The sequence below is a fragment of the Pteropus medius genome, unplaced genomic scaffold, assembly GCF_902729225.1.
Source record: "Pteropus medius unplaced genomic scaffold, Ma_sr-lr_union100, whole genome shotgun sequence".
Taxonomy (NCBI): Eukaryota; Metazoa; Chordata; class Mammalia; order Chiroptera; family Pteropodidae; genus Pteropus; species Pteropus medius.
In genome coordinates, this window is record NW_024342471.1 from 14,996,466 (window position 1) to 15,018,623 (window position 22,158).

Below are 22,158 nucleotides of genomic sequence, written 5' to 3' on the forward strand. Positions count from 1 at the left end.
ACCATGGTTTGTCTGTCTGCTTACTGGCCGAGTACATTGTTTCCAACTAGTGTTTACAAATGAAGCTTCCATAAATATGTGTACAGGTTTTTGCATGAACACACGTTTTAATTCCCCTTGGGGAAATATCCAAGAGTGGGATTGCTGGGTTGTATGGTGAATACATACCTAACTTAAAAGAAATTGCCAAACTGTTCTCCAAAGTGGCTGTTTTCTAAAGTGGGATTCCCTTGTAGGTACCTTTTAAATGCCACAGTGTTGATGGCATTCCGCCTCTCCCTCCAAATATATAGCAGTTACAAGCTTTTAATCAAATCTGTTCTTATCTCCTTTTCTTCCTTTGCTTGAATCACAAACCATTTCTATCCTGGCCACATGACTACAATAGTAATAATAGCCACCGTTTAGGTTGGATGCTTTGCACATCCTTGCTGATCTGCATAACAGTGCTCGGTAGGTAGCCTTAGTGTTCTCATTGTCTTCATTTTATAGGCAAGGAAACTGAAACTCAGGTATAACAGCTTGTCTAAGGTCACCAAGTAAGTGGCAAAGCTGTGCTTGAATCCAGAGCCCGGGTTTTCTCTCTGACTCCATTCCGCCACCGTTCACACAAGACCTTGCTCCTCACTCTGTTAGTCACATGTGCTGTTTTAATGGCTCTGCAGGAGTCTGTCAGGTTAACCTGTCAAGCTTGTTCCAAGATTCTGCCCAGAGAACTTTTGCCACAATGGATTTTCCTATACTTTTTTTTCCTGTCTCTTGCCAGATTTGCTCCATCTTTCTATATACTCGTGTTACTTTTCTTTTAACCTGGGCCATTTGAGGGTTGGTTACATACATTGTGCCTCTTTATTTGTTAATATTTCAGTGTGTTTCCCAAGAACAGGGGCATGCACTTACATAACCACAGTACAGTTATATCCAATTCAGGGAATTAAACGCTCGATTCAGGACTTTTATCTATAGTCCATATTCCATTTTCTCCTGCCCCCGATCCAGTCCAGGATTAGATACTGCATTTAGTTGTCATATCTCTTTCTTCCTCTTTTATCTTGAATAGTTCATCAGCCTTTCATGTTACTGATATTTTCGAAGCATGTTATAAGGCCGGTTATTTTAGAGACTCTATTTGGATTCTTTCGCGGATCCCTTATTCCATTCAGGTTATACGTTTTTAGCTGGAATACAGAAGAGTATCTTGTACCAAAAGCTCCAGATGGTGTTCTTTTGTGTCCAACAGGGAAGTCTTGTGAGTAACTGGCCCCCAGCACTCCCTGCCATGAAGGAAGAGGAGAGCAGTGAGGAGGAGTCTGTGGCAGCCGCCCCCGCTAGGGAGCAGGACGCTGTCCCTGCAGAGCTGGACGACGTGCGCACACCAGAGCCCCTGGATGACATCCCCAAGCATGATGACGAGGAGGGCTCCTCGCCAGAAACCAGCCTGCCCTACAAGTGGGTGGTAGAGGCTGCAAACCTCCTGGTCCCGGCCGTGGGGTCCAGCTTCTCGGAAGCCCTGGACTTGATTGAGTCGGTAATGTTGGTCCCAGCACTTGACATTGTGCCCAAAGCACCTTATAGCACAGAGTTCTCTCGTGGGCGGGCATTCTTCTGTTAACTCATTATCCCAGTAACATTTACGGAGCTGGGGCCTGGGGATACTGGAATAGTTGGCATATAGTCCCTGCCCTCGGGGAGCTTCTGATTCACACTGTGCAGCACGGGGTAGGGGTGGGAGAGCTCCCCAGAGGAGCACTGCATCCTTGAGGATGACGGGGGAGAGTGTTTAAGGCCCATACATAGCACGATTAAGCATGGCTTTTGGGTACCACAGATGCTTGACTGTCCCTGGAGAGACCTGGGAGGTGCTAGGGCTAGAGGGGAGAGTGGGTTCTGATTACTCAGGTGTTTGAGCCCCTGAGGCAGAGCTGGCTTGGAGCATGCCCCTCGAGAGAGAGCTCTTGGTGTGACATCCTCAGCTCCCAGCTGCAACAGCCAGGTCTGTGGTGTGGAACAGGTTTCAGGAGGTGATGGGCAAGCGGCCTGGCCACCAGGGGCAGTGGAGTTCAGGGGCGGGCCTTCCAGGTTCGCCTTCCCATTTGGCCTTCTTCTCTCCTTGCTAAAAATAATGACATTCATTGAACATCTACTAAACGCCAGGCTCTAAGCTTAATGTACAGCCCACCCAGTATTCTATGAAGTGTGTCCTTTCTCTGTGTTTTGTAGATGAGACTGAGGCTCAGAGAGGTTAAATTGTGTACCGAAGGTCACACAGCGAGTAAGCTTCATGGTCTTGACCTTTGTACTGTGCTCTCACTGTCTTCCTCAATGGGGGTTTGGATGGTACGATTGCCAGCGAGCCGTCTCTCAGTCCCTCTGACTCTGGGGTCTCACCTCTGAGCCCCAGCACCTGGGATTAGACCCAGCTCAGGGTTCATCTGCCCCTTCCACTCAAAGGAATTTCAGGGTAGCTGGAGAAGCAGGTCTAATGTGTTCATCAGTCTGAGCAGCAAATAGCTCTGAGGCTGCTGTGCTCAATTGCTCCTTTGGGCTCTCCAGGGGTGTGTTGAGATGAGAGTTGGGCTGACTCTGCCCATCACTCCTGGCAGTTTACGGTGTTGCCTTCATCCTCAGACTGTTGCATATCTTCCTCTACTTGATGGGCACAGAGAAGGGGAGAAGAGAGCTCACTATTATTGAGCACCCCGTGTGTGAGGCCCAATGCTCAGTTAGCAATTATAGTACCTAACATTCGAGTACCTACTGTGTGCTGGGCTTTTACTTGCTACCTACGTATGTGCTCTCTGTGTTAACAGCTCTGTGAAGTGGGTGGTGGGCTCATCCCTGGGGAGGGGGAGGATCCCAAGCTCAAGTTCAGAGGCTTGTCCAACATCACAAAGCTGGTGTGGTGTAATTTGCTAGGGAAGACCTGGGCATGCCTGTTACGATTGCTCCTAGAAAGTGACCCTGGGTGGGTTGCACCCCCTCTGGCCTGCTCCTCTGTGTGGAATGGGGGGAAGAACCCCTTCTCCAGCAGGGTTGTTACGGGGTTGGAAACAGCTGCTGCGAAGTGGCCCGAGAGGCACCCACGGTGGACAAGCTCGTGGGGCACAGGCGCTGCCTCCTTTCCAGGAATGTGGCCATGTAAATCCAGAGCCTTAAACCTGCTCGCAGCCTCGGCCTATGCCTTCCACTTCTAGTGATCTGTGTTAAGTGACTGATATAGTCATGTGATGAAATATTTTAGTCTTAAAAATTATAAAGGTTGAAAAATTGTCACCCTAATAATGACTAATGTTTATTAATAGCTAATGTTTAACTCATAAATATTAGAATTAGGCAGCTGGTAGAAAAGCAGAGGAAATGCAGGGATACCTAACCCCTCTCCTCTCTGGCCAGGACCCTGACGCCTGGTGTGACCTGAGTAAATTTGACCTCCCTGAGGAGCCGTCCGCAGAGGACAGTGTCAGCAGCAGCCCAGTGCAGCCCCAGCCTTCAGAGCAGCAGCAGGCGCCACCGCCCCAGCAGCCGGCGGTCCCGGGTCCCAGCGTGACCGAGTACCGCCTGGACGGCCCCACCATCTCGGACCTGAGCCGGGGCAGCCGGGGCGAGCTCATCCCCATCTCCCCCAGCACTGAAGTGAGGGGCTTGGGCGTCGGCACGCCGCCCTCCGTGCTCAAGCGGCAGAAGAAGAGGCGTGTCACCCTGTCCCCCGTCACGGAGAACAGCTCCAGCCTGTCCTTCCTGGACTCCTGCAACAGCCTCACGCCCAAGAGCACACCCGTCAAGACCCTGCCCTTCTCGCCATCCCAGGTGTGTGCACCTGGCTCTGGCTCCTCTCTGGGTTACGTTCACCCAGCACAGGGCCTGGCATGCAGGCACATGCTGTTCGACAAGTACTCATGGTTTCTCCGCTGTGGGAGAGGGCTGGGGACGAAGCGGTGAGCAGAAACAGGCCTGGCCCTGCCCTCGTGAAGCTTACATTCTGGCAGGAAGACCAATTAATAAAAACGACCCAAATGCGTATGATAAATGGAATGAAGGAGAAGGCTTATGGTGTTGCCAGTGCATCGAGTCTGGGGGGGAGGGCGTCATCCGGGAAGGCTTCCCTGAGGAGGAGGCATTGCTTGAGCTGGGGATAGTGGGTGATAACTGGGCAAAGAAGGGAACGTCCAGACTCAGTATTTGTTAAAAGAGTCCATTTATTAAGCATCTATTTCATACCAGATTTGCCAGCACTGGGGAGCAAAGGCGAAGAAGACAGTCCTGCCCTTGAACAGGACAGCTAGGGTTGGGGACAGGCTGGCAATGATTAGGATGCAGTGATCTGCTCGTAGCAATTACTAAGTCATCAAGAGTATTGTGTTCTGAAAACTGTTTTGGAGGGGCCCTGTCTTTCCTAGAGGTCAGGGAGAGGACCTCAGGCTTTCTGGTGCTTGAGGATGGGGGGGAGTGTCTAGATGGAGGAGGCGGTTGTCGATCAAGTGACCGGAACAAAGGCACAGAGATGGAGGGGCAGGGTGAGTGGTGTGAAGTCCAGAGCTAGAAGTGTTGGTGGGGGAGGATGGCGCCAGGGGCCTTGGAGGGCCTAGGTTATAACTGAGGGGTATGCACTGCCCTGGGGGCTGTGTGGGGCGTTGGTAGGGCACTGGGAGCGGAGAGACTGGAGGGCTGGGTCAGAGGCAGGTCTTTAGAACAGAGTGGGTGATGGCTTTGGGTTTTGCTGGGTAGGCTTTCTCCCATGAAGATGTGAGAGAGAGTGAGGCCCAGACATGGTGCATTTCGGAGGCTACACCATCTGCCGTAGAGGGATTGAGGCCAGGCCCATGATGTGGGGTTGCTAGTGGTTTTTCCAAGAGAACTTTGCTAGGGCTGCCATAAGAAAGTACCACACACTGTGGCTTAACAGAAATTTATTTTTCTCACAGTTCTGGAGGTCTCACAGGTCTAGAAGTCCAAGATAAGATATGGGCAGGGTTGGTTCCTTCTGAGGCCTGTTTCTGGTTTACAGATGGCTGTCTGTTCCCTGTGTCTTCACAGGGTCATCCTTTTGTGTGTCTGTATCCTAATCTCTACTCATAATCTCTCACCTTTTATAATTGTCTAAGGAAACCAGTCTTATTGGTTAGGCCCACCCATATGACCTCTTTTTTTTTTTTAACCTTAATCTCTTTAAAGACCTTATCTCAAAATACAGTCACGGTCATGTGATTTCAATTTAGGAATTTTTAGAGGACACTGTTTAGCCCATACATAATAGGCCCCAAGTGAGGACTGCTGGCTGGAAAAGGAAGGCCGCACATCAGTCTAGGATGATGGGGTGTGGTGGCCGCCCTGCTCTGGGGACCCCACAAAGGGTAATGGACCTGAGGGCTGCCGATGGCCTTGAGCTACCAAGGGCACCTGCAGGACTGAGCCGGGGAGAAGGTAGTGCTTCAGATCTGGGTTTGCGTCCGGCCTCTAGCATTCGGCACGAGAATCTAAATCCCTCTAAGCCTTGGCTTGCTTATCTAAAAGAGATTGTGATAGTTCGTACCTCTCAGAGGTCTGCATGGGGGGGCGGGCAGTGTGAAGGGGAGGAGATGCTTTCTAAATGTCAACATCAGCTCTGCCGCCATCACCGTCCCTTGCCCATCACAGGTCATTTAAGAACCACTCTACACGCTTACCATTCTCTCTCCAATTGTACCAGCAGCAGCACATGGGGTGGAGCGGGGAGGGAAGGTGACCTCCCACCAGCCTGGCAAAAGCAGAGGTTGGGGTGATGACAGGCCTAGGGGTCTACGCGAACCCACTTGGTGGGTTCCCGCTGATCTGTCCCAGCCTTTGTGTTCTGGTGCCTGACCGGTGAGAGTGGGTCCTGATCAGGAGGGGAAGGGGACCTGTGTCGGAGCAGCCATGGGTAGGGGGCAGTCTTGAGGTTCTCACCTGACCACACAGGTCACCACTTTGTGTTTTTTTTGGTCTTCCCTGGTAGTTTTTAAACTTCTGGAACAAACAGGACACACTGGAGCTAGAGAGCCCATCGCTGACCTCCACCCCGGTATGCAGCCAGAAGGTGGTGGTCACCACGCCACTGCACCGAGATAAGACGCCCCTGCATCAGAAGCACACCGCGTGAGTGCTGGCCTGCCCCTCCCCCGGCGGGGGCCAGTCTGGTGGGGGCCAGGGCCACCCTCGGAAAAACACCCGAGGCTCCGTTTCAAGAAAGCAGCCTCCTCTGGCCCCTACACCTCTTCCCGTTTGTCCGTGTAGTCTGGGGCTTTATCACTGTCTAACTCATTTTTTATTTTCTAATGTGCTGGCTTTCGAATCTCCAGAATGGACCGAGTCCCAATTGCCGTGAAAAACTTAATCTCTCCATGTTTGATAAGTGTGCAGCGCACGTCCACTGGATTTGAGTAGCCTTCCGTGAGGGACGAACCTGTCCCCGGTTCTCTGGGTCTCTCTGGTGTTCATTCAGGACCGAGGACTGTGTCCCTGCCTCCTGAGCTCCCGAGGCCCGTACAGGTTGCTTACCTGTGGGCTTCTACGGGCTGGCTTTCGCAGTAGTTTCTTTCCTTGTGTCATTGCGACTGAGTTCCAGGTAGAGAGAGTTTGCCTGACCATGCTTCTCCTTATTACATTTGCCACAGGAGAGGTATCGCGATTTATCATTTCGCGAGTAAGTTAATGTGATTCAGGTATCAGTTTAGGAATTTTAGCCCTTAACAGTTGACCTAAAATTTAACATAGGTGTGTTTCATATTAGGAACCATTTCAGCCATTATTTCTTCAAATGTTTTTTGGGGGCCCTTGGACCCCAATCCTTTTCAGGGACTCCACATTTACAAATACGTTAGGCCACTTGAAGTCCCACAGCTTGCCATTATGTTTAGTTCTTTCTCTTTTTCCTCCCTCTGTTTCATTTCGGAGAGTTTCTATTGCTGTGTCTTCCTTCGTGTGTACTCATCATTTCGTCTGCCATGTCTAATCTTCCAGGAATCCCATCCCAAGGCAGTTTTTATCTCAGTCATTGTATGTCCATCTCTAGGAGTTCAGCTGGATCTTTGTAAATAGGCTCCTTGTCTCTACTTTTCAAACATTAGGAAATACAGCTAAGGTAGCTGTGTGAACGCCCTCGTCTGCGGGTTGTAGCGTGTTTATCGGTTCTGGGTCTGTTTCGGTTGGTGGCATTTTCCTCTCGTTCTGGGTCTTGCTTGGCTTGTTATTTCTGCTGCTTTGTGCGCCGGGTGATATGTGACTGGGTGCCAGATGTGAAGTCTCCTTCGTCGCGTGCCCTGTATTTATGTATTCCTCGCTCACTGTTTTAGAGCTTTTTCTGCGACACGGTTCGATTATTTAGACATAGTAGACATAGTTTGATCCTTTGGGGGTTTATGAGGTGGGGCCAGAGCAGTGGATAGTTAAGGATCCCGTGCCCTCTACCCGCCGCCTTGTGAACGAGGAGGGTTTCCAGTCTGGTGGCAGCAGCGCTGGCCCCAGCCCTGTGTGAGTGTCGTGTTGTTTTCTCTAATCTTCCCAGATGCTTCTTCCCCGGTCCCATGTGTGCACAGATCAGTCCCCCTGCTGAATACTCGGACGCTCTGCAGAGCTTGTCTCAGGAGATGCACCTGCACCGCCTCCCTGGGCCGTGCCCCGAGTCTCTCGGTGCACTTGGCTCACCTCACTTGCCTCCCGGCAGTCAGGGGTCACTGTCCAGTGTCTTGAAACCCATCGTTTCATCTATTGTGTGTTTTGTTGTCGTTTTCAGGTGGGAGGGTAAATCTGGTCCCTGAGGTCCCATGTTGGCCGGAAGTGGAAGTCTGCTGCTTCATCTTTAAATACAGATTATCACAAAAGACTTTTTTTGATTTTCCCGTTTTCTTTTTCGAAAATTCTTTTCGACATTTGCAAGATTTCACAGGCAGCGGCATCTTGGACTTAATTCCAAATTTGCCCGGTTTCCTTGCCCGCTGACTCACATCCCCATTTCCCGCCCCCCATAGAAGTTACGGCTCACAGGAAGGGGCAGTTCATTAACAAAACAAAGCAGTATGTGGTATTTCAGATGGCGAGCCACGGGGAGAATTGTACAGGCCGAGGGGGCACAGAGTAACGGGCAAGGGGTGTCTCGCTTAGGTAGGAGGTCGGGGACGGCCCCTCAGAGAGGACGCGCTGTGGAGAACTCTGAGAAAGACCTCCAGGCAAAGTGAGCCACAAAGGCAAAGGGTCCAAGGTAGCAACGTGGTGTTTTCCGTTTAAAGAACAAAGATGAGGCCACTTGTAGAGTGAATTGGGTGTAGAGAAGAACAGGAAAGAACCAGGTTGAGCTGTGCGACTCCCCCATCCACCCCAAGACTTTACTGGTTCATGAGAGCAAACCTTCCCCTGTTTTAAAAGGCAGTTGTCTGGGCTTAGATGGCGTACTTTCCCACGTTCTTGTTTTCCTCGGTCACAAGGCGGGGGGCGGGGGAGGGTGTGAGGTCTGGGGGGCTGCCCGTCTCTTGTTTTTCAACAGCAGGAGCTGGACGTAGAGATCTGGAGGGAGCATAGTTATGACCGCACGGTTTTCCTATTTTCTTACGGCGTTTATGATGTAGAGAATCCCCACACGTATCCAGCTGTTGTTATTCCTTTGCAGGAAATCTTTTTTCTCCCTGGCTCTTTGTGGGGTTTTTTTGGTTGTTGTTTTATCTGGTTTTGTTTCTAGTTATTCTTGAAATTTGCCGGGTTATATGCAGGTGTGCTATCTCTGTTAACTAACTGCCCCCACCCCGCCCCGATTTTTATTTCAAAGTCTACACCAAACTTTGAGCTGAGCAAATGTGCTGTTATTTCTTTCATTCTTGTTTCTCCGCCGTCTGCCCCCTTTCCACCTGCCTTAGGAATTTCTTCCGACACAGGCTCACTGGTCTGTCTCTTTTCATCTTCATATTCCTGTTTGTCATCTTAAGCTGTTTCCTCTAACCTCTGCGAGAACATCATCATATCGCCTTCTCGTTCGCCACTTGGTTTTCTGCCGTTCCCCATTTGCCGAGTCCTCCGGCTTGCAGAATCGCATGGTTTCATCATCTCCCAGGCATCTCGTGTGTTCTCCTCCCAAGTCTGCCTCCCTTGGCTTTCTAACATGCATGTATTCTCAGTTCTTGCTGACACCGTGACTCAGAGAGGTTCTAGAGTTTTCTCATGCTTGCGAAAGCTCCATGTCCCACAGAGACGTCGGACCCATGAGCCGGGCAGTCCATCCCTTTGAGCCGTGGTTCGGACCGCTCCGTTTGACCAGCGCTGATCAGTCTTTGCTGATCCTTACAGACGGGTCCCCGTGTGTCCCGGGGGGGGGCATGACAAGGATATGGGAACAGATAGTGTGCATCTCTGTCTAATCGCTTGGTCCTGAGAAGGGAAGAAAAGAATGGTTTATACCTGTTCTCGCTCTTTATCTCCTCGTGGAATGACTGGCAGGCCAAAGGGAGTGACTGGAGCCGCAGCCCAGGTAGCTGTGCCCAGGGATGGCCTTCTGCACCTGAGTTCTGACCACCTGGGGTGTTTGACATCCTCGGACCACCCCAGTAAAGCTTTGGGAGTCGGCTCTGGTGGTGCCTCCCGTTGACTAAAGTCACGCAGGCCTCGTGCCCGTGGAGTTTGGCGCCTGTCGTCAGAGCCGAAGTTTGCCCACAGCCAGCGGGCCGGGCCCGACCTGCTGCCCCGGTGCCCGGGGTTTGAGGTGCTCCTTTCCCTTCCCCAGCATCACAGGCAGAAATGGGGCCACATCCGGTTAGTATTTCTGCTTGTGGACCAGACCCTCCCTAGGTTTCTTTCTGCTAAAGCTTTTCCCTCCATGGTTCTGTCCCCACCGTGACCATTTTGAGGAGACTTGGGAAGAGGGTAAGTTAAGCGCGTGCATTGGCCTCACTGCCTCACACCTGATGTCTGCCCTGCCTCTCCTTAATGACACCGCTGCCACTCTGTCTCTGGCGGGAGGTGCGGGAGGGACGCCATCTTCCTGGATCCCCGCCTTGTTCCCCCTCGCCGGTCCTAGTCCTTCCTCGTTTCATGGCAAGTCCTCGTAGGCCGACGACCAGCAGCATCCGCAGCTGTTCTCTCCAGAACCCCCTTAGACTCCTTCCTGTTCTTTCCCGTTTCCTCGGACAGCCCCTTCCTCTCAGTCCCCGATGAAGACCCTCGTGGGTGGGGAAGACCTGCGCCAGGGGTCTCCTTCCTGCTGCTGAGGCCAGAGGTCCAGGCAGCGGGAAGGTGGGAGGGCGTCCGGTGTCCGCCCCCAACCCCGTCACTGACCCTCCTTCCCTGGCAGGTTTGTGACCCCAGATCAGAAGTACTCCATGGACAACACTCCCCACACACCGACCCCGTTCAAAAATGCGCTGGAGAAGTACGGACCACTAAAGCCCCTGGTACGTGGCGGGGCGGGTGGGCCTGCGCCGTGGGGTCTTCCTCCAGCCACAGAGCCTTCTCCCTTAGGGATCTCAGCACATTCTCCCAGCAGCCCCGAGAAGCTGCAGGTATCCTAATTTTATGAATGGAGAAGCTGAGGCCAAGTTACTAGTCAATTCATCAGACAGTTCGTGAGCACCTGCAACGTGCCGGGCAGGCACAGGCTGGTGCTGGGGACACAGTGATGTCCTCAATAACTAAATACTACCAGCGCATCACGAGAAACGGGCAGGTGTTGGCACGGAGAAGGACTTGCTCAGATGCTGTGGCTAAGCCTGGGAGAAATAGCTAATTGCTCCTCAAACTGAAGCCTTTTGCCTCCCAAAAAGCCGGACACGCTTCACAAACATGGGAGAACCGCACGTGGGTGGGCTTGCGGTGGCCGGTGAGGAAGCACCTTGCCCAGCGGTGTGTGAACCGCCCTCCTCTCCCGACCCCTCCTAGCCGATGAGATGGTCGTGCTTTTCCACGAGAGCTGGCACCTTGGGCTTTCTGAGACAGGCCCAGGTAGTTTAGAAACGAGTTGAAGGTTGGTGGCAGAGGAGCTCTGGACCTGTGGACAAATTCTGCAGTGTGGTACCCTCCCTTCTCTCGCATTGTGTGGGGTCCTCGTGTGAGAGGCTGGCAGCGGGGTCTCCCGCTTCTTGCGGTGGAGCTGATTGAGATAAACGGGCCCGGGCCAGGCACGAGTGGGCACTGCCCTGCCCTGCCCAAGGGGCGTTTGGCTCCGATGTCTGCACACTCTCCAGACAGGCGTGACAGGGCAAATCTCACGCAAAGCTGACCTCGGCAACTGTAATGAAGGTGCGTGGGGGCTTTCAGAGTCACTTCCGGGTTGTCATGGTACCCGATGCCTTCTGCGGCTCCCCTTCCTCTGGCCTCTGTCGTTCGTGGCCAGAGGGGTCTCCTAGAACACTCAGGCCCGAGAAAGGAGCGTGGAACCGAGCATCCCCATTAGTGTGGGAGGAAGGGCTGAAGGAGTTCGGGCTTCGAGCGTGTCCGGCTTTTAACTCCACAGCAGTGTGACCTCAGGCCAGGTTCTTGCTCTCTCAGCCTCCGTTTCTGTCCTGTGGAAGATGGTGGCTGTTGCATGGGTCGTGAGGCTTGCTGGGGTGACGTCGGGGGTGCTCCTGGCCCGTGGTGGCCCCGGTGCATTGAGGTCAGGGTCTGCTTGTCTGAGGTGGGACAGGTAATAGTTATGAATAATGGACGTGAGGCCGGTGGCTTTGCACTCCGTCCTGCATTGCCTGGTACAGCCAGGGTGCGGCTGGCTCTGCCCTGTTTTCTATCTTCCTGGGAGCCTCACCTGACCCGCCCTGCCCCCAGCCCCAGACCCCGCACCTGGAGGAGGACTTGAAGGAGGTGCTGCGCTCCGAGGCCGGCATCGAGCTCATCATTGAGGATGAAGTGAGGCCTGAGAAGCAGAAGAGGAAGGCTGGGGTGAGCGGCCAGGGTGGGCAGGCTCCTTGCTGCCAGGCTGGGCCGGGTGGGAGGGGCCGTGGGGAGCTGGGGAGTGGATTTGGGCACAGCTGGTAAAAGTCAGGCCCCCGGGGAGTCAAGCTGCGGCCCCAGCCCTTGTTTCCCCCCGAGTGGTCATTCACAAAACCAACTGCAGGGAGGCCCTGGTGGCCGCCCCCGCCCCGGCTTTGAACTATCCCTTAGCTATTCGGCACTGTGTTTGGGCCCTTCCGAAGTGGGCTCGGGCTGGGTGGGGTGGATAGGGCAGTGACAAAGACCCAGACGTGGTCACTCCGTCTAGAGTTCAGTGGGCAGACACACTAGTGACTCTCAGTACACATGGCAATAAGGGAGCAGAAAGGGACACAGGATTGCAAGTGAAATCCTTCAGATGGAGCCGGCCAGGTGTCTGGGCTGCGTGAGCCAGGTGGGGGGAAGTCCGTGTAGGTGAGGTAGGGAGCTGGCAGGGACAGTGGTCAGGGGCACCTGGGCAGTCGGGGAGAGGCTGGCCTGGGACAGCCCCGGCCCCCTGTGCCTTTACCTGTGTAGTTTCCCCATAGTAGGGGGACTCTGTGTCCCCTTCTTCTTTGTTCCCCCTTTTTTCCTGGATGCCCGGGTGGCAGGTGGGTGGGCAGTCAGGCCGGGAGGGACCCACTGAGCTCCCACCAGCTGTGTAGGTAGAGAACTTGACTTCAGGCCTTCCCGGGCCTCTCCTGTGTTGGATGGTGGTTCTGAGCTGTGGCAGCATCTGTTTGGGGCACATGGCTGGGATGGGCTCGGGGAGTCCCTGGTGTTGGATCCATTCCCTGACCTGCATATGGGAGGCACAGGGGTGGGGCTGGGGCATCCCTGTCACAGGTGCTGTTGGAGGCCCTGTGTCCCGTGGGGTTTATGGCTCCACGTGACTGCTGCAGGTGGGGTTTTAGGTGTGATTGGAAGGATTCTTTGCTGGGCCTGTTAAGAGAGTTTTGTTAGAGACTCGCTGGCTGTGCTTGGTCTATTTGGGGTTGAGCCGCGGGTCTCTGGGTGGAGGTTGGTATTTGTATCCCAGCTCCTGGTTGCAGTATCTGGCTGGACAGTGTACCCTGGGCACAGAGTCTGCGATGGGGCCAAAGGCTCCTGGGCCCCTGGCCCCTCACACCCTCCCAGCACATCCTTGCCAGCCAGGCCTGGCTCAGAGGCACCCCTGCAGTTGGCCCAGCTCTGACAGTGCTGGGGCCCTGTGGGAGGCCCCTGCCCGCCCTAACCGCCTCCTCCTTCCCCTCCCCCAGCTGCGGCGGAGTCCCATCAAGAAAGTCCGTAAGTCCCTGGCTCTTGACGTGGTGGATGAGGACGGGAAGCTGATGATGTCCACGCTGCCCAAGGCTCTGTCCGTGGTAAGGGGTCTGGGAAAGGCTGTCCCCAGCCCAGAACTGCAGAGGCTCTTCTGCCCCAGGGAGGAGGGTGGACTGTCCCTGGGCCGCTGCAGGGAGGACCTACAGTGGAGCGGTCTAGTGGTTCTCGGACTGGGCTGCCCGGTTCCCAGCTCAGCAGGGGGACGCTGATCAGGAGGGCGGGGTTAGGCACTTGTCCCGGCTGCCATCAGAGTAGCTCTGCTCCTGGCTTCCCAGGAAGTTACAGTTGTATTTACTAGAACACGTTTGAAAACTGTGGATCTGGGTCCCTGGCATCTCCCCTTGCACCCTGCTCATGGGGGTAACCCCAAAGAGAGTCAGTGGCGTGTCTCAAGGCACAGCAGGTGGCTTGGGCACGTCAGCCCCCAGACGGGTGCTGTTCAGCTTCCGGGCCGACCTCAGGAAGGCAGCTGTTGCCTGCACAGAGACTAAGTCCCCAGAGACCATGTGGCAGTATTGATCCCTCGCAGCTGACACTGGGGTGAGCCTGTCTTGGCCTGGTGCTCAGTGGACCTCAACGAGAGGTGTGGTAGAGGTCGTGAGAGGAAAAGATTGCCTGACCACATCTTGTAAGGAGCTGTGGGTGCTCCTTACTCTGGTCAGCAAACCTTACTCTGGTCAGCAACCCGCACCAGGCTGGGACTTAGCACCCTCCAGCCAGACCTGTAGCTGGCATTGCATCGGGCACCTAAAATAATTACCAAAAAGAAAAACATAGCAAGCAGTTAAGAGCACAGGATTTGGAGGGGGCGGACCTGGGTAGAGTGCTGGCGTCAGCACCTGCTCTCTGAGCTCTCAGGGCTCCGAGCTTCAGGTTCCTGCCTATAATCAGAGCTCCGGGTCCAGCAGTCTGTCCGGACGGTAGAGGTCAAGCTGAGCAGGAAGACTGGACAGGCCTGGGGTACTTTGCTCAGCTCCAGCACTGCTTATGGGCGTTTCTGGTCTCAGGAGAAAAACAGCATCTTTGTCTCCCCCTAAGGCTGTTGGGGAGGAGCCAGCTTCCTGTGAAAGGACCCAGCATTATCTGGCATTTACTAGGCGCAGGGCTCCGAAACAGGCCCTTCACAGATATTTTCTTACTTAGTCTTTAATCTTACTACTTCTTCCACCTGGAGGAGGAAACTAAAGCTTAGAGAAGGTAACGTGCTGCCCAAGATCTCAACAGCCAGGAGGAGGAGGTGGTGCTGTGGGGATGTGACTGTAGGATTTTTCCTTCCCATTGAGAACTTGTGGCAAATTGGCGAGTCTCGACTTGTTTTGATTTCAGCAGACACATGTCCCATCAAGCTCCTCCAGCCTCACCCTGCCGGGCATCAAAGAGGACAACAGCCTGCTCAACGAGGGCTTCCTGCAGGCCAAGCCCGAGAAGGTGGCGATGGCCCCGAAGCCCCGAAGCCACTTTCCAACCCCTGCCCCGGTGAGTGCTGGCCGCGAGTGTGACATCACTTGGAGACTTGCGCTGCCATCCTTCTCACCTCAGGGCCTTTGCACAGGCTGACGGCCTGATCACCTTAGGTTTCTGATCTCAGCCCCGGTGCCACTCCCTCAGGGAATGCACCGGAGACTCCCCTCCCCACAAGCCCCTCTACTGTGTCATGGTCCCACTTGCGTAATTAAGTCCTTGTCTCTGTATTTGGTTGCTTAGCGCATGCCAGTCCTGGCTGCTCACGTGGAGGCTGGTGCCGCGTGAGGGGTACGGCCATGTCTCCTGGTCCAGCCTCCTTGCTTTACTTCCGAGGAATCCCAGAGGCGGCAGGAGTGACTTCCCTAGGGCCGCCGGGAGGGTGGAGAGAGCCCAGGAAGACGATGGCTTCCAGAGGGAGGGTTGTAGAACTGCCCGCCAGGCTCACCAGGGTTTGCTGGGAGCATGCTGCCCTTGCCTGAATGGCAACCCTCTTGCCTCCTCCCAGATGACCAGTGCTTGGAAGACAGTGGCCTGTGGGGGAACCAGGGACCAGCTCTTCATGCAGGAGAAAGCCCGGCAGCTCCTGGGCCGCTTGAAGCCCAGCCACACGTCTCGGACCCTCATCTTATCCTGAGGGGCTTGGCAGTCACGAGCACATTCTCATGTTTACAGGGGGTTGGGGGACCGAGGCTGGTCTGTGCATTTGAGAATCACACTCAGGTGACCACCTGCAGGGAGCCTTCTGCCGCCAGCCCTCCCCAGGTTGCTCAGGGGGAGACGGCAGGGCCACCACTGTTCCTGTTTCTGCAGCTGTGGCTGCAGCAGTTCCTGGTGCTAACAGAGTCCCACCCTCAGGCCTGCCCAGTCCTCTTCCCAGGGCCTCAGGGAGCCCCGTGAGCGGGTCAGGCCTGGCCTCATCTCAGATTCCTGCCGGGGACAGGGCCTGTGGCCAGCGCGCTTCTTCCTTACTATCCTTTGGTATATTTTCTTGGAATAAAACTGCCTTTCTCCTTGTGCTGCTCTGGACTCCGCCTTCCTCCTAGGCCTTGCTTATGGTTTCCTGGTGACTGTCCTTGGGGCCCCAAGGGATGTGAGGATTTGGGCCCTCATCCTGAGTGCAGCCTTGTCTACACAGCCCAGGCCTGGGGCTCTGAACTGTTTCCTCTCCCCTCCCCCCGTCCCTAGGGGCCAAGTGCACTGGAGGCAGTTTTGTCTCTATTCAGTGGGTGCCTCAAAGCTGTGAGGCCTTTGGCTGTTGGGTGGGGATGGGTGGATGGTACATCGGGCCTCGCTTGACCAACCTTGCCATGGATGGTTGTTCTGGCCTGTGATGAGCCCAGCCCCCATGTTAGTCTGGTAAACAAGAAGTGACCGGCAGCTGAGCACCTCTTGGCCACAGTGGCCCTGACTTCCTAAGGCAATGTAGTAGTTGCAGCCTGTGCTGCAGGCCTCCCTGCTCACGGCCCAGTGCGCAGACTGTGGCTGATACTGGGGAGTCACTGGGGATTGATGAGGGGCAAGTGCCAGGTCTGCGGTCTGGATTAGGGGTGATCTAGCAGTGACAGGGTAATGTGGTCATCCTGAGGACAGGTCTCACCACAGGACAGGCACTTGCCTGGAGCAGACCCAGACCCTGCTTCACTGCCTCTGGTTCCCCAGGCAGACTTGGGGGTGGGTCCTCTTTCCTGGGGATGGTCACTTGGCATTTGGTGGCTCGCATGGCCCGGAGATGAAGGCGAGGGGGTTAGAGGCATAGTGACTATGGGAGAGTATTCCAGAAATGGTCCCATTAGTCATTGTTCTCTGCATGCACACCCTTGAGCGGGTCACATGATTTACTTTGCCTAATGGGAACGATAGAATTACCTTGTGAGGAAGGAGGAAGATTCCCAGCTGTCCCAGCTGATTCCAGACGGATGAGTTGGATGAGTGAACTCGGCTGAAGCCGTCCAGCCTCAGCCAATCTAGCCCAGTCCAGAAGATTTGCTTAGGTGACCACAGACTCATGAGAAATAGTAAATCAGTATTGGTTTAAGCCACTAAGTTTTGTAGTGGTTTGTTATACAGCAGAAGCTCATTGATGATGTAGGTGCTGCCTGCCACAGGTGACTAGTACATGCGGGTACTTGCATAGTCTAGGATAAATTGGTCAAGTGTCCTTGTTCTCAGTGAGGGAAGGGTAGGGAGGCAAGGGGAGGCCACAGCCAATGGCTCAAGCCTGGGTTGGGCCAGCACAAGGGGGAGGAGCGGGGCTGGCTTCTAACCTCGAACTGAGTGGTGTGAGAATGGCATCCTCAACTTGAAACCGGGGTGTTGGGAGCAGGCCAGGCCCCCTTGGTGAGTGGGGTAGGGGAGGTAAAGACATTCTGTGAAACTGTGGGCACAAATGTTTAGGGATAGCGCATTTATTTATAAAGTTTGAGATATGTAGTAAACATTTCTTTGCATTTTTATATCCTTTAATAAAGCAAATTTTTTCTAAGATGCTTTTAATATTTGTCTATTTTTTATAGTTATGAAAGATTCTGCTTTGGGACATATACCCAGAAGTAGAATTGACGGATCATATGGTAATCCTGTTTTTTTAATTTTAGTTGTTTTCTTTCAATTAGGTTTTTGGTATTTTCAGGGAATGCTATCTACTGGGCTACTAAAGCCTTTGCAGTGATGGTGCAGCGCTCTGTTGCCACCTGGTGGTCATTGATGTGTTTGCAGCAGCAGGTAAAGGGGGCCATAACCGTTTCTTGAAGGTCTTGGAAAGTCCTTGCATTTTTCTGATTTCAAGCCCCTTCTTGGTATCCTCCTCAAGCATTTGGCCATTGTTTGAGTACCTCCACTGATGGGAAGAAGCGACTCTAATTAGTTGGCAGCCAGCTCCATTGTTGGACAGCAACTGTGATGAAAAAGATTCTGTATCTAGAGAAAAAATCTCTCCCCCTTGCAATATCTAAAGCAAAAGGAGTGACTGAAGGTGCATGCAAAGCTGGTTTGTGGGGGAATCGGGGTCCCAGTTCAGGAAGTCGATAGGTCAGGATTAACTTAAGAGTCTGACTGCCTAAATGAGCCATTTTCTCAGCAGCCCCCTGCATGAATCAATTCGTGTTCTCACTGTTTCCAGAGACCGAGACTCCGATTTAGTCTGGATAGTGATTTAACCCCTTCTAAGATGGATTTTATGTTCCCACCTTCCAGATGTGTTTGAAGTAATTAAAGATGAGTTTGGGTATGAGCTGAGAATCAAACTTTTCACTGATACAGAGCAGCCAGCTCGACGGGTCAGGATGAAGCCGTTGTGCTTGTGCGTTCACTAGGGCTGCTCTGTCGGAATTTAGGTTAAAGAAAGCGGAAGGGAGGTCTGCATGGAAGGGTGCAGAGCCTGTCTCAAATGCCCTCCAGAAAGGCATAGTCGGGAGGATGTCTGTCCCCTCTCTGAGTCCCTGCGCCCTGTCCATGGAGTGACCCAGGCCTGAGCACCCAGCAGGTGCTCAGTAAATGTCTCATCCTGCCGTGAAGTGATGAGGCAGAGAGAAAATGCTAGGACCAGAGGGATGGGGAAGGCTTTGTCATCTTTTTGGGTTGATTTCTAGCTTAATTCTCCTGTGCACAGAAAACAGTCTGTGTGGCTTCAAATCTGAAATATTTTGAGGATTGCTTTATGGTTGAGGATATGATCAATTTTGTAAATGTTCCTCATGCATCTGAAAAATAAGTACTCTGCAGGTTTTGGGGGCAGTGTCCCATTTTTTATTCATGCTAATCTCGTCCAAACACCTAGTATCTTGGTTTTTGTTTTTTTTTTTTGGTCTTTTTGTGGACCTATATTAACCAACCCCCAAATGACATCTGATAAGAATGTTGATTTAAGCCACTGAATGCTGGGTGGCTTGCTACTCAGTCTTATTGTGGCAATAATTAGCAGATACAGAAGGCAGACTGCGTCCATTAAAAGCCCTGAGGAAAATGAACAATGCACCCTGAACTCAGCAGGGTGAAGGAAGAACTCATCAGATTCAGAACTTTACTGGAATTGAGTGGAATCAAAAATTCTGGAATCGTCTATGGCCATGACACCCTGGAACGTGCCCCATCTCGTCTGATCTCGGAAGCTAAGCAGGGTCGGGCCTGGTTAGTACTTGGATGGGAGACCACCTAAGAAGACCAGGTGCTGTAGGCGTAAAAAAAAAATCTGGACTCTAGAGCCACTGTGACTATGCCTTTGTCTTACCTGTTCCCCCAGGACCTCTGGCAAGCTTTCCATGCCTCTCCTGGTAGCCATGGGTACATAAATCTCTGACTTTAGATAAGACAGACATGGATGTGAATCTCAGCTTGGCTATTGCTAGTCATGTCTCTTTCCTGCTGTGGACCTTGGAGTCCTCAGCGATGCCATGAGGAGAATTCGTAACCTTTCAGTGTTGTCAAAGGGATTGAAGAGAAGTCTGGCACACACTTGTGGGTCAAAATATGGGCTCTTAACGATATTACAAAATGCTCTCATTCCTTTAATGCACAATAAACCCTGCAAAGGAGAATTTAGTGTGTGTGTTTCAGTTGAGTGCTCTGAGCGGAAGCTGTTAGACTATGGTCAAGTCAGGACTAGAGCTTGGTCTTGGACTTGAAGCCTGCCCTGTAATCATCTGTTTCATAGTTATCAGCCAGGGAAACAGTGCGGTGCAGTAGAAAAAGCAGAAGCATTCACTGTAGGTTACATTTTTAAAGACTTTCTGTGGAAGTTCAACACAATCTCAAGCAAACAGCTGGATGAATTTTTGCAAAGTGAACACACTCATGTGACTAGCACCCTGGAGACCCCCTCTGTACCCCCGCATCAAGGGTAACCACCATTCCGACTTCAAACAATTTACAGTTGTGTTTGGCCAAGTTTTTTTTTTTAATGTTGCGTAAATTGAATTTCATGTTATGTGAGATTTACCATGTTGATTTAGATAGTTACAGTTTGTTTATTTTCATGACCATATAGTATTCCATTGTGTGAGTTTCCCACAACTTACCCACTCTCCTGAGGGGCGTGGAGGGTTTCCAGATTGGATGCGATAGTGCTGTGATGAACAGCTTATTCTCATCCCTTGATGAACTCACATACATGTTTCTAGTTTATACATATCCAGGACTGGAATTGCTGGAGATAGGTCCAGTTTAACTAGATCGCTTGCCACTTAGTGGTTTTGTGAACTGAAGCACATTATTTAGCTTCTCTGAGACTCACTTTTCATGTATGTATATTAGAAATAAAAATATTTGCTACTCAGTGTTGTAGCCAGGACATAATAAAATACTATCAACAAAGTACCTGGCCCTAATGTAGCCCCCCTGTCTTCTCTCCTTCTGCCATCCCAGAGCCCCAGTGTCCTAGGACACAGCTTTTCTGCTAGGCTCCCCCTCTGCCAGAATACTCAACATGAACTTGGAAAGCTTGCTGGCTGCCCAAGGCTGGTGGGGCTGCCTTTCCCTGGCCCATCTGGCAGCTCTCCTTTGTGATTCAGTCACTGGTGCCCAGCCCAGCGCTTGCTTGCTGTGGCGGTCACTCATCGCTAACAGGTGTTTTTATGATAGTCGCTGTGAGTGTGGCTAGTAGCAGATATTCTCAAGAGACAGGCCCATTAGAGGCAAGGAACAAGGACCAAGGAGAGGAACAGCTGCCTGAGATCCAGCTGGAATGTAGAACAGATATTTTTCTCTTGCCTAGTCTTTCCCTCCCAGACCTCCAGGCCGGAGTTTTCCCTCAGCCCCTGTATTTCCTTACTCTTCTTGAAGCAGGAGTCAGGACGTGAGTGTGAAAGGAAGTCAGGAAGCTGCCTACAAGGGGCCCTGTCAAGACAGAGCTGACTTCTTTCATTAGGTAATGGCAGCCTGGAGCATTGTGTTGAGAGGGATTCTGAAGACGTCCGGGCTCAGGAAAGAGTGCTGTGATCGATTAGTTATGTCTCATGTGCATGGCATGGGTGGTGTGGCACGCATTTCACATACTTACTGCTGCCTCTGGCTTGAAGATATTGGGTTAGTATTGATCAGAATGGATATATATTTGATTTAGAAAGATAAACAGACTATTTTTAAATAGGAGAGTTAAATTCTTTGACATTCATATACTTGGATTGATTTCTACCATTTAATTTTGTGTTTTCTCTGTACTATTCCTTTCCCCCTTTTCTTTGTTGAATTTATAAAGTTTTCTGTAATCTCATCTCTCTTCTTGCCTGGTTTGGAACATATAAAAATATTTCTCTTACTTTAGAGGCTATTTTAAAATTTCTAATATACATATTTATTATTCATTGTTTGTAGCCTTCTGAACAATGCCTTCCCCAGCCTATTTTTATCTAGCAGCTTTATCATTTTAAATACACATTGATTTTCTCAGTCGATTAAATTTGTTTACCTATTTAATAAATTTACTTACTCATCGTTATTTCTCTCACTCCATTACATTATCTTTTGGCTAAATACCACCACTGTCATTACTACTACTGGTAGTTAGCATTAATTGAGGGCTTCCTATGTATTAGACACCATCCTAAATCCTAATAATCCTACATATGTTAAGTCCTTTAATCTTCCATGCAATCACATGAGCTTATTATCCCTACTTTGTGAATGAGGAATAGAATCACAGAGGTTGGCAGCCAATACACTATATGACTTGAGAGTCCATCCATCGTGTCACCCTTTGCTCTGTTTAAAGTTTTTATTACAAAATTATATTTACAGAAAAGTTGCAAAGATGGTACAAAGACTTTCCATATATCCTTTATTTGGCTTTTCCTAATTTTAACATCTTACAGGACCATGGTGCACTTAGTAAAATTAAGAAATTCACATTGATATAATACTATTAACTACAGACTTTATTTGAATTTTACCAGTTTTTTTCCACTAATGTGTTTTTCTGTTCCAGGAACCAATCCAGGGTACCGTATTGCATTTAATATATACATACATTATGTATATAATTAATGTATGTGTATATTATGTATATATTAATATGTCTATGTGTATGTATGTATATTTTTATTATGGAAGATTTCAAATTTATATAAAAGTAGAGAGAATAATAAAATTTGTCTACCACTCAGCTTCAGGAATGATTAACTCATGACCAGTTTGTTTCATTCATACCCTAAAACCAAGTGACTTTTTCATTTTCCTTACTCTTCCTGAAGCAGGAGTCAGGATGTGAGTGTGAAAGGAAGTCAGGAAGCTGCCTACAAGGGCCCTGTCAAGACAGAGCTGACTTCTTTCATTAGGTAATGGCCTCATGTTTTGCAGGTATATGGCCTGTAGTTTGCAGGTATATGCCATCCTCGTCACTCTTTCACTGCTTCCTACCTGGCAATTCTCTAGTCCATGCATTTTATTAATCACGAAGTTTTCTAAGGCCAACACCCAGAACCTTTTTTTTCCAAGAAGAAATCTTTTATCCTTTGTAGAAACAGTTGCAGGAGTCATGGGTGG

The 22,158-nt window shown here is 51.4% G+C and overlaps 1 protein-coding gene and 1 pseudogene across 3 annotated transcripts in view; both read left to right on the top strand.

Moving 5' to 3' along the window:
- MYBL2 (MYB proto-oncogene like 2) overlaps positions 1-15,703 on the top strand; it is a 31,562-nt gene extending 15,859 nt beyond the window's left edge. For 2 of the 3 annotated variants that reach the window (XM_039864374.1, XM_039864377.1), the window contains 7 exons: positions 3,394-3,807; positions 5,972-6,111; positions 10,289-10,388; positions 11,755-11,868; positions 13,158-13,262; positions 14,548-14,697; positions 15,191-15,703. In XM_039864374.1, coding sequence (XP_039720308.1) covers positions 3,394-3,807; positions 5,972-6,111; positions 10,289-10,388; positions 11,755-11,868; positions 13,158-13,262; positions 14,548-14,697; positions 15,191-15,319 — 1,152 coding nt within the window. In that variant the 3' untranslated portion in view covers positions 15,320-15,703. The remainder of the gene's footprint in view (positions 1-3,393; positions 3,808-5,971; positions 6,112-10,288; positions 10,389-11,754; positions 11,869-13,157; positions 13,263-14,547; positions 14,698-15,190) is intronic. The other variant, XM_039864376.1, reaches the window with a different exon arrangement.
- A 3,036-nt stretch (positions 15,704-18,739) lies between these two features.
- LOC120604075 (uncharacterized) lies at positions 18,740-18,859 on the top strand (annotated as a pseudogene).
- The last annotated feature ends 3,299 nt before the right edge of the window (positions 18,860-22,158 follow it).